At 32.9% G+C, this 12,326-nt stretch overlaps 1 protein-coding gene across 1 annotated transcript; it reads left to right on the top strand.

Moving 5' to 3' along the window:
• Window positions 1-9,560: 9,560 nt before the first annotated feature.
• LOC139889299 (cytochrome P450 736A117-like) lies at window positions 9,561-11,942 on the top strand. The gene is made up of 2 exons (XM_071872259.1): window positions 9,561-10,460; window positions 11,331-11,942. Exons 1-2 carry the CDS (start codon window positions 9,561-9,563, stop codon window positions 11,940-11,942), a joined length of 1,512 nt encoding a protein of 503 aa, XP_071728360.1.
• Window positions 11,943-12,326: the final 384 nt, after the last annotated feature.

The following is a 12,326-nucleotide window of genomic DNA, read 5'->3' on the forward strand; positions in this document are numbered from 1 at the left end:
TTGGCCATATACAAAATGTTAAATGATAAATCAAAAGGAGTAATTATACTCCGTATTTGAACTATGTACTGAAGAAGCCACTGCCCCTTCTCCAATTATCATCACCCTTCAAATGTGTAACGACCCGGAATTTTCCGATCGTTCTATACTTATGAGATTAATATTTACATAATTTAAACCTTACCAACATGATAAGCAATCCAAACTGTTGAGACTTATATTTTTGAAAAGAGTTTTACACAACGTTTGACCGTCCAATTTGACCGATGATATCACGAACTATATAACACACGATAATTATACGATTATGTATATGTACATATCTATACATATTTAACATGATTTAAGGATGGTTTAACATTTCATTGTGAACTAACAACAATGAGTTATAAGTATACTTTGAGACCACTAACTTAAGTTTTCAAAACGATAACTATATGTAACGTTCTTTGACATATATACTAACAATCTATAATGTGTTTGTGATTTATGTCACCAATATGATTTAAGTGTAATGGGATTAATTTGTAACCAAAATAATCTTGATAAATATCGAAAAAGTTTGGGGAAGTGTGGAGTGCACACTTGTTTGAACTTATCTTGATTATGACGGAGGTTCGGGGGCAGCGCCCCCGATAAGCGGGGTCCAAGGGGTGGCAACCCCTGGCGGGGTCCAAGGGGCAGAGCCCCTGGCTGGGGTCAAGCTGCCAGGTCAGCTTGGAAATTTTTTTTTTGGCTAACATTGCTTTATTAAAAATGTCTTAAAATTTTATTTTTGGCCCGGTTGGACCCAAAATAAAAGCCCGATTTTGAGCTTCTTTTACCGTATCATACCCATCATCTATACGTATTTACTATTGGTAAATACACATCAAATCAATATCCTTATCAGCCTTAGATCTGCCCTAGATAAGAGGGAATCTTATTTGTAAGCTAGCATACATTATTACTCAAAAATTCAACACAATAATTTGCCCTTGTTCCCTCAACAACCAGACTGTCCTATAAGTATTACCATCATCTTGGTTTTTCATTTCATTCTTACAACCATCTTTCTCTAACCAAAAACACACTCTTAAGAACTCTAAGTGTTCTTCACAATCTCAGCAAATACTCATGAAGAACTAGCTTCATGAACAACCTATAATCATCATAAGAAAGTTTGATCAAGATTATTTTCTATCTTTTCCAGTAGCTTTATCCAAGTAACTTGAGGTAGTAACCTTATTCATAATCTTATTCGATTCATATTTATATAGCTATCTTATTTTGTGTTATAAAATTTTTAACAACAAGAACATAGTTTGAATGATTTCAAACCTGTTCGCAAACTAAATAGATCCTTCTAATTTGATTTTTAAAACACTTCAAAACCTGTAATATATCATATTATGAAAAAATCGGATTAATCATATCTTGGCTAATTAACATAATATTTAATATATATTTACTTATGATTTGATTTTATATATTCCAGGACCACCCGTAAACAACACGAGAAGATTAATCATAAGACCTCATGATTGTACGCAACACGTCATCTGACAACACGGTACTTTATGTATGCAACACGTCATTTGACAACATGGTACCATGGGTCGAGATTAATTCTGATCAATACGAATACGATGGGGTCTTTATTTATTTTATTGAGCAACTAATTGTGGACCATTAACAACAGACTGCTAACTACGGACTAAGAAAATATTAAAAGTATTATAAGTATATATATATGTAACGATTATTTGAAAAGAAAATATGTTGATATATTATATATATGGTTAGGTTCGTGATATCTATCGGAGACCAAGTCGTGATAAATACCTTCAAGGCAAAAGTGAGTATATAGTCCCACTTTTAAACTCTAAATATTTCGGGATGAGAATACATGCATTTTATGATTTACGTTATGGACACAAGTGATTAAAAATATATATTCTACGTTGAGTTGTACCACTGGCATACTTCCCTGTAACTTGGTAACTATTATTTACATGAGGTATTGTAAACGCGAATCCTGTTGATAGATCTATCGGGCCTGACAACCCCAACCGGACTGGACGACCAGTATTCAACGGTTGCACAGTACTTCGTTTCGGTGACTACACTTGGTACGGTGTAGTAAGATTTCATAATAAAGGGAATATGCGACGTTGATTAAATGTTAAGTATGGTTATCAAGTGCTCAACAACTTAGAATATTTTTATTAAAACGTTTATATATGAAATCTTGTGGTCTATATTCATAACGCTGCCGGCATTAAACCTATATCTCACCAACTTTATGTTGACGTTTTAAGCATGTTTATTCTCAGGTGATAACTAAAAGCTTCCGCTGCAACATGTTGAATTTAAGCAAGATCTTGAGTATGCATATTTGTGTCAAAAATAAAACTGCATATCAGAGGATTTGTAATGTAAAATATGTTGGAAGTCGTATTGTTATTATCACATGTAAAGTTTGTAAGTCTAAGATTATTGCTAAACGATAATCATTATTATCTTGTTTAAACCTTGTATTTGTAATAAAAGTTATGATTTGTATTGTAAAAACGAATGCAGTTTTTGAAAAACGTCGCATATAGAGGTCAATACCTCGCGATGATATCATATGTTATTGTATTCGTCCTTATGGTTAAGGTCGGGTTATGACAAAATGCACGTCTGGCCTGTTGATATTACCAAAACACACGCCTCTTTCTCCCACACATAGCCCAAAAATCACATCTTTCTCTGGTTGCAGTACCCTAAAATTTGAGTGCCTCCGGTTAACTACTCTTTATATTTTTAAGAGAAAATTGCCTAAATCATCCATGTGTTTATGGTTTTTTGCTCAAATCGTCCTTGTGTAACAAAACTGCATAAATCATCCTTAAATGCCTAAAATAATCCCAAATTAGTCCCCGCCTTAACTTTTGTTAAACTCCATTAATCAAAAATACACGATTGGTCCCTGAAGTTTCTTAAAAGATTGCAACAAACATCCTCGTCATAATCTTCAAAATTAAGCTTTAGTGACTTTCAATCTAACTGAATGAAGCTTTAAAACTGATTGAACGGTATTTCGGCTTCAGTGACTTCAGGTCCTTCCTTTTGGATTGTGGAATTCTCAAATTGATGATTGTCAGCAGCTAAAATTGCCTTCAATTGAAGAGTTAAACACATATTTTTGGGGATCCCCATCTGGTAATTCATGTTATTCGCTGTTACTGTCAATTTGTTAAAAAATAATTTTTAATAGCGTTGATATAATTCTATGTTCATGATTTATCATCGTTGTTCATTATACTTAATTTTATAGATAGGTATCTATTTGCCGTAGTCCAGCCTAACCCGTTGCCGAACTTGTAGAAACTTTACACCACCATTATTCATATTTATTGATCACCCTTTGGTTTATGTTAATTGATTTAACTTACTAATTTTATGAAATACAATAATTACGAAGTTAGAAGTTTACCTTTTAGGAGTTTAGGTATCAATCTGGGGATGTATGATGCACAAGGTTAAGTGTTGTCAATTGTCGTGAAATACCGTAAATGAAACCTTTACCAATTGCTGCTGAAACATAATTCAAAGAAAAGTTGTGACATTATGATAGTAAAACCGCAACAACGAAAGCTTTATGACTGACAGAAATATACATACAAATCTATAAAAAGTTTAATATATAATCAATTAAAATCAGTAATATGAACACGAATTTAAACTCGTGAGAACCATATATAAAGAACCTCAAAAGCTTTAAATCCTAAGGTACATGGAGATCAATAAAAAGAGGTTCTAAGAAACTATGAATTTTATATTCAGTAGATCATGAACATACCCTGTAAAAGATGGTAGGCGAATGCGGTAAAGAAACAAACAACAAAGTAATTAAAAGTCGAAAGATGAAATGAATTAAATCATAGGTAATACTCCGTATTAAAAACTGTAGCAAATTTACGTGTCAATTTGAAAGCTCACATACGAATTAAATGGTTACATAAAAATAAAAAAGTTGAAACTCTGTAGCGAATTTACTCAGGTTAAAAAAAATTACGGAATTTTTAAAATTTGAAGTATTAAAAAAACTACTAATATGGCGTGAACAGGAAATGTCAATATCCTATGAAATGTTTAAATATGGCAGCGGAGGTGGCGGCGATGGCGGTAATGATGATGCATGTGGTAATGATGGTGATGAAGATGATGAAGAGGATTGTGGGTGAAATTTTTAAGAAATTTCAGGGACTAATCGTGTATTAATGGATAGTTTAACAGAAGTTAAGGCAGTGACTAATTTGGGATGTTATTTGGCATATAAGGATGATTTGTTCAGTTTTATTAACACGAGGATGATTTGGGCAAATATCCATAAACACAGGGTCGATCTGGGTAATTTTGTCTATTTTTAACTTCATTTATTCTCTTCTTCATCATATTCCTCCATGTTCATGTGTGAATTTATGCTAGAAGAAGATCAGATACTGGATGTATATGTTTGTTGTTTTAAAAATGTAAGTTTATGTTTTGTGTTTGTTGTTCAGGGTTTAATTTCGATCTTGGTTGTTCTCTGTTAGTGGCTATCCTTGTAGGAAGCTTTTTATACCCCTTGATGCTTTCTTTTCGTTCTAACCACGGGTCTAAATTATGTTTTACAGCGGTGTTTTTATTAACACTTCACGATGCACACTACGTGTTTGATTACATGACTCTTTTAAATCCTATGTTTAGAACATTTGATTCATGTCATATTAAAGTTTAACTATAATATAGTCCTTTTTGTAAAAGTGTAGTTTTAGGTTAGTGGTCTTGATGGTCATTTTTTTTCTTCGATTTATTAGCTTTTGATATCTTTTGTTGTAGTATTATTTTTGTTATGGTTATAGTTATTGGTTATTGGTTATTAATCATTGTGGTCATTGGCAATTTTATGATAATAAAATTATGCAATACGATCTCAATATTTTAAATTTTTATCACGGATAACAATTCCTTTTTTTAAGAACTTTATGATATTGTTTTAAGGATAGTCGTTGTTTCCCGAATCTTTCTTAATAAAGGTTAGTATTAATAAAGGTCATTGGCAAACTTTTTGTTTAAGAAAACTAATTTGGCTAAACATATTGAACTTGATTGTTATTCGATTAACATACTGCAAATGGATCAAGATAGATGGTCATAACTTTCAAGTTAGTGTACTTAATGCACAATTACAATTTGTACATTTATATTTATTTTTTTGAGAAGCAACTTGGAATATTTGTTTGTTATTAAACAATTATTTATTTATTTATTTATTTATAACCAACGTTACATAGTTGTCACTTGGTTTTTGTATAAGTTTTGTTCCAGACAATGCCAAGAACTTTACCTATCTTAAGAAGTTGTGACTGCTGAACTTGGTTTGTGTGAGCATATTCTATATTTGTTCTATGTGCATACTTTTTCTTAGTGGACTGCTTTATGATATACAGCATTTTGAAGACATATGTATAGCTCATGGGCGAACAAAGCGATTATGGTTATATTACAACTTTGTTGGATGCAAATTCGTGCACTTGCTGCATCGAACTGGTCATGATGACATATTGTATCATAGTGTGATGACATCGCGTGGCTCTGGTAAGTATACTGCACATTCTTGGTGATAACTAAAGGTGACTAAATGAGCGTGTTAAGCGAGTTGGGTTGGTAAGGTTTTGCTACTTGTCACTATGTGTTATGTATATAATTTTTGATGTCTTATGTAGCTCATAATTTTGGTACATGGTGATGGTGAAATAGTCTCCATGAAGCTGCTTAGTGAGTTCTTTTAAAGAAGTTGCTCTTCCATCCTCATGGTGATTAGACACAATTCCGTAAGTAGTAGTACCTTTCACCGATTTAGATTTTACAAATATGCTTTGTAAAATTTATGATGTCTTTTTACATGGAATCAGTGAATATTACTTCAAACAAGTATGCAATTGCATTTCTTAGAGTTGTGTCTCCACAGGTATGAAAAGCTTTTAATTGATGATTAACATCTCAGTTCAATAATTAATGAAGTTGGCATCTAAAAAGTTATGTTTAGGATTTAGTGAGGGTATATTAAATCCTTCTGTCAGCTCTCTTATTCTGCACATTTCGTTCTTGCAAATATATTCATGTACAGCTGCTATGCAAATAACCTTATACATCTTTTTTGAAACATTGTATTCATTCTTTTACTGTTGAATCTATCCATAGTTTGAAGTATGCATCAAAGAGTTTTGGTTAATTATATGTACTAACCATAGATAGAGTCGGGAGCTTGACACAAAATCACTATTACAATAAGTAGTTGATGCTCAATAAATTTGAAAGATGGTATAAGGTGTTGTATTGATACTCAGTATAATTAGTGTCAGTGATACTGAGATGAATGTTTCAAGAGTACTTTGCTAAGGTTAGTATATGACCCATTTTACATTAGTTTACTTTTTAAATCTCAATGTAAAAGTCTATCAAGAGTACCTTGCTAAGGTTAGTATACTTTTTAAATCTCCATCAATGTAAAAGTTGAGATGAATGCTTCAGGAGTACCATGCTTTAGTTTGCGTTCAATTTTGAAAAAACACTACTTAACCAACTTCATATTCATTTTCTAGTAACTTCATCTTCATTGTTTTCATCTTAATATATAGCTTTTTTATTTTAGTTATATAAGTTAACTTATTCAGATGTTTGACTATGTATAGTTTCTTGCATGAGTTGTTATTGATATTAATAAATCATGTATATATTCACTTATTGTTTCAATCTTGCATATGCAGATCATTCTCTTCTCTATATTTATGAGGCTATGGTGAAGTTTCTTATATACATTTCATCAACTTTAAGTGTACCTTTTTACAAACTCGTGATTCCACAGGTCTCTTCACTAGTATGTATATATAGTTTTAATCAAGAGGGAAATACTTTTTTAGGGGAATTAACTTTTTTTCGTTTTTATTTTTTATTTTTTAAGCATTAAATTCATATGAAAATATGAATATTTAAAATAGATACTTTGTGATAAATGTTATTATTTTGACAGAAAAACACTTGAAAAAATAAATGATAACATGCATCATGTGTAATGTTTTAATTAGAGTTTTTTTTAAGGGTATAGAAATTATGGAGTTTTTTTTTAATAACACACACACACACACACACACACACACACATATATATATATATATATATATATCAACGGTTAAAGGGTTTTTTTTTATGTTACGTTCACTATGAGTAATAGTCAAATGAGAAGCATATAAGTTTGTATAATTCGTCGACATGCGTGTTGTAATTGTAAACTATTAAAATATTGTTTGACGATTTTCCGTTACAACGCGTACTATCGTTAATATGTATATACTAAACATGACAAAATTGTTATCGTTTTGTCAATCGTTTGATTTTTTTTAATATTCACTCTTTATTCTATTTTTTATAAAATTAATTAGTAATTGATGATATATATAGTTTATTTACTAATTATTAATTAATTTTATGAACTTATATTTAAATTTGTTGATAGTTTATTATTATTTTTTTTATCAATTGTCGATATGCGTATTGTAATTATAAATAAACTATTAACATAATAAGGTTAAATATATATAGAAAATTATGTATTACATTAAACGATGAGCTTTTTTTTATTTATCATTTTACCTATTTTTATTGTCTTTTTTTTAGAAATATGCATTTTTGATGAAATGATTTTCGGCCCCTTTTAATATATATAAAAAAATATTGAAAATAGAAAATGTCGTTATATATATATATATATATATATATATATATATATATATATATATATATATATATATATATATATATATATATATATATATATATAATTGCCCAATGAAGCACACCACCCGGGTTCAATCCTTGGCTATGTCAAATTGTTCAAAAAGGGATTGTGACTAGAGGGTGCGCATAATGCGCAATTCACCCGGTACCAGGTCTCGCGCTCGGGAGGCTTGATTACCCGAGGTTTTACCTTCTATGAGGGAGTCAATGTGCTCATTCATAGGAGGGTTTCATTGCTTACCAAAAAAAAAAAATTGTCTGTTAAATATAGAAAAACTTACGCCGTTCGTACATGTGGTTTGTTTACACATTATAACACATTAACACCTAAATATATTTATTTTTTTTTTTGCGTAGTTGGTACTTAAATTTTGTGTAACTTGTTTGGTTGGTACCCCTGACTAACTGTAGTCACATGTGTGTGGTTAACCCCTTACATGTGCCACGCATGTGAGGGTATATTAGTCCATTTATACTAATCTTCTCAAAAAATGTAATAAAAAAATTGTGTTTGTCAATTGATTTAAAGCAAAAAATAGACTACAAACTTACACAAATGTAGCGATGTCGCCCATACTTGAATATGGATCTAATATATTGCACATACATACTGTCGCACAACTCTTGTTTGAATACCGACTTTAATTAGACATAACCATTGGGAAGCTATTCCCCTGGAGAGAACGTATAATGTATATACCCAAAATAAAACGCGATTCAACACTTCTACCTAACTGGTTTATTTTATTTTATTTTTATTTTTATTTTTTTAATCATCTCTGTTTACAAATGAATCAATCTAAATACCCCACTTTATTTTAGCCAATTTCTACGCCAACTGGATTCATTTATACGTCCGATCTTCGGTCACTCCTTTCGAACGGAAATCTAAAACTTTGAAGCTTTTAATCGGAGTTTTGTTCCATTACCGGAATTTGATTTCGCGCCCACGATAAAGTCGTAACAAACAAAAATAGAGGAAAGTTAGTTGCAGGCGGTGGCGAATAATAGTGTTACGATGGAGTTACGTGCAACAATAGTAGGTATTTTTAAATCCTGTATCGGTTTTTTTTTATTTTAATTTCGTTAAATAATAATTCATTAATTAGGTTGTTTTGGAACGTGCATCCATGTTTCTTCTTATAAGTGAATGTATCTGTTGGATGGGATGGGGTAATAGTCACAAAAATGACCCCCTTCATAGTTCCATGTACTGACCTTATATTCGTTAATAATATTAGTTTGCTTTTCTTAAAAAAAGATAAAGAAAATGTTTGTTCTTACAAATGTTGATGAAGATGAACCGTGAAGTAATTGTGGTTTAGTAAAGGGACGAATATACCCTCACATGTGTGGCACATGTGAGGGGTTAACCATTAATATTTAACTGCAGTTAATCAGGAGTACCAGTCATGCAAATTACACAAAATCTAAATACCAACTACGCAAAAAAAATTAAGTGTTTAATCATGTAAACAAACTACAGGTACCAACGGCGTAATTTATTTCGTAAATATATACACTGTTAAAAGAGTGTTTATAAAAGAGTGTTTTAGTAAAGCAAAATAATTTTTCAGAGCAACCCGCCGCCACCCTTATCTTGTTATCTCTATTGATGAAAGACTATCTTGTCAATATATTTTTCCAAAAAAAAAAATCACTATTTGTTGAATTTTATGCTTGCATTATCTCTAGTCTCTATAAATAGACAGATGTACAATCAAACATTTCCGCTACCTTCACCGTCAATTACCATGGCAGCTTTCTTGATTTACATTCTATCATTTCTTCTCACTTTATTCTTATTTATCAAATTCTATTACTCTACTCCACCAACCACCACCAACAACCCACCACCTTCACCACCAAAGTTTCCGGTAATCGGCAACCTCCACCAGCTGACGCCACTAATCCACCGTTCATTCTTCTCCTTATCGAACCGTTACGGCCCCTACCTCATGCTCCTCCACCTAGGTTCCATCCCAACACTAGTTGTGTCATCAAATGAATCAGCTTATGAGATACTGCAAACCCATGATCTTGAATTTTCTAGTAAACCATCCATCAAGGTTCACCAGACTGTTTTCTACAATTCGAAAGAAATCGCAGTGGCCCCTTACGGCGAACACTGGAGACAGGCCAAAAAAACCATTGTCCTCCATTATTTAAGTAACAAAATGGTGCAAAACTTTAGTGTAATTCGGGACGAAGAAATTGCATTTTCAGTTAACGAAATCGAGAAGTTATGTTCGGGTAATAACGTTGTGAATTTGAGTGATTTGATCGCTGATCATACGAATGGTGTTTCATGTAGAGCGACATTTGGGAGGAAGTATAATAGTGGGGAGGATGGGAAGAAGTTTAAAAGGATTTTGCAGGATCTTTTAGAGGTTGTGACTCATTTCTATTTTGCGGATTCGATTCCTAAGCTTGCGTGGATCGATCAAATTATGGGCGCGAATGGTAAAGCGAAGAATGTAGCGCGATATATGGACGAGTTCTTGGAGGCAGCAATTGAAGAGAGGGTTGTAAAAGATGATCATGATGAGGTTAGTGAAGGTGTGGAACCTTTCATTGATGCATTGCTAAGGATTCAGAAAGAGAGTGTTAATGAAATAGCTTTTGATAGAGACACCCTCAAGGCCCTCCTTATGGTACGATTTATCATTTTTAAAGTAACTACGACCTTTTTTTTGTTGGAAAACGACGCCCATTGTCGCAAAGTAGTAGGGTCAAGGGGGTTGCACCCCTTGCGGGGTTAAGACATTGCCCCTGGTTGGGGTCCCGCTCCTAAGTGAACGGGTGGGTCGAGGGGAAGCGCCCCGTACCCAAAAAATTTTGGTACTATTCAACATTACTAAAAAATCACATCTTACAACATGTCCTACAATATAAGTTTAACAATCTCTCTTTTTTATACAATCAATTTGTAGAAGAAGAGAGTTCCCCTAAACTTATATGCATTTTATTTTGTCTCATGACCGAGGTAGGACTTTGGTACACACCCAACAAGATAAGCCACATGCATATAAATAGACCAACTTTACAGTTCAGTCACCTGCTGAATTTAGTCTATTTGAAAATAGCTAGAATATAGCATTTATGAGAGAGTTTCGGCAAATGCCACTTATACAAAATATACCGATTTCTTTTTGAAAAATAAGAACCGGCTTTCTTTGAACTTCGTAAGTGTTTACCCGAGGTTTTACCTTCTATGGAGGAGCCAATGTGCTCGTTCATAGGAGGGTTTCCTTGCTTACCCAAAAAAAAAATGAATATGCTTAGTAAGGACCTGGATACCGGACCTTCTGTTTTTATGACAAGATATATATACCGCCGATTATAACTGAGCTACGAGTCATTAACAACTAGATGTTGGTCATGCACAAACTAATCTGTTAACATTGTTTTAAAATACCCTTTTTATTAAGATATAATTTCAGAATGTTTGGTTTTACAGTTCATCAATTTCTCAATGTTGTAAGGTATCATTTATTAACATGTTTCCTTCACTAATGATGTAGGATGCGTATCTTGATGGCACAGACACTACATCGTCGTTGTTAGAATGGACGATGACGGAGCTCCTAACACATCCTAGTTTCCTAAACAAACTTCAAGAAGAAGTTAGGACAGTTGTTAAAGGCAAACAACACATAACAGATGAAGATATTGAACAGATGAAGTACCTAAAAGCAGTAATTATGGAAACCACCCGTCTTCACCCTCCAGTTCCTGTCCCACCTGGTCGAGTTGCAACCCAAGATTCAAAGGTAATGGGGTATGACATTGCAAAAGGAACCCGGGTTTACATCAATATATGGGCCATTGGAAGGGACCCTAAATTGTGGGACAAACCTAATGAGTTTGTACCAGAGAGATTTGTTAATGGTTCGGTTGATTTTGTTAAGCATGATTTTAAGTTTATTCCATTTGGTGCTGGACGTAGGGGCTGCCCTGGGCGGGTTTTTGGGTTGGCTGTAGTTGAGAATTTGCTAGCGAACTTGTTGTGTAAGTTCGATTGGGCGCTGCCAGATCGAGTAAAGGAAGAAGGGGTAGACATGGAGGAAACAGTTGGTCTAGCAACTCATAAAAAGGTTCCATTGTTGGCTTTTGCAACACCCTTCTCTTTGTAGATATATTTGCAAACTATGTATCTGGCTAAATATTACTCCGTATATAAAGTATGGTTGCTCTGTTTTTTTTAACAATGTTACTTGCCCCCTAATAAGTTTTGTCTAGCGATTACAAGTCTCTTTGTAGTGTGTTTCTCTAGTGATTACAAGTCTCTTTGTAGTGTGTTTCTCTAGTGATTACAAGTCTCTTGTACGTATTGTCAGTTAAGATATTATTATTATTTTTCTAAAAAAACTAACTTATATACAACTAGAAGCATTCATCAAAGAATGAATGAAAAAATCCACAAACGATACAAAGGAGGGACGAACGATATGACCAAAAAACAAAAAGCACAACAAGCCGTGGACGACTAAACAAAACTACAAGCCATAAAAAAAACA

The sequence above is a fragment of the Rutidosis leptorrhynchoides genome, chromosome 2, assembly GCF_046630445.1.
Source record: "Rutidosis leptorrhynchoides isolate AG116_Rl617_1_P2 chromosome 2, CSIRO_AGI_Rlap_v1, whole genome shotgun sequence".
Classification (NCBI taxonomy): Eukaryota; Viridiplantae; Streptophyta; class Magnoliopsida; order Asterales; family Asteraceae; genus Rutidosis; species Rutidosis leptorrhynchoides.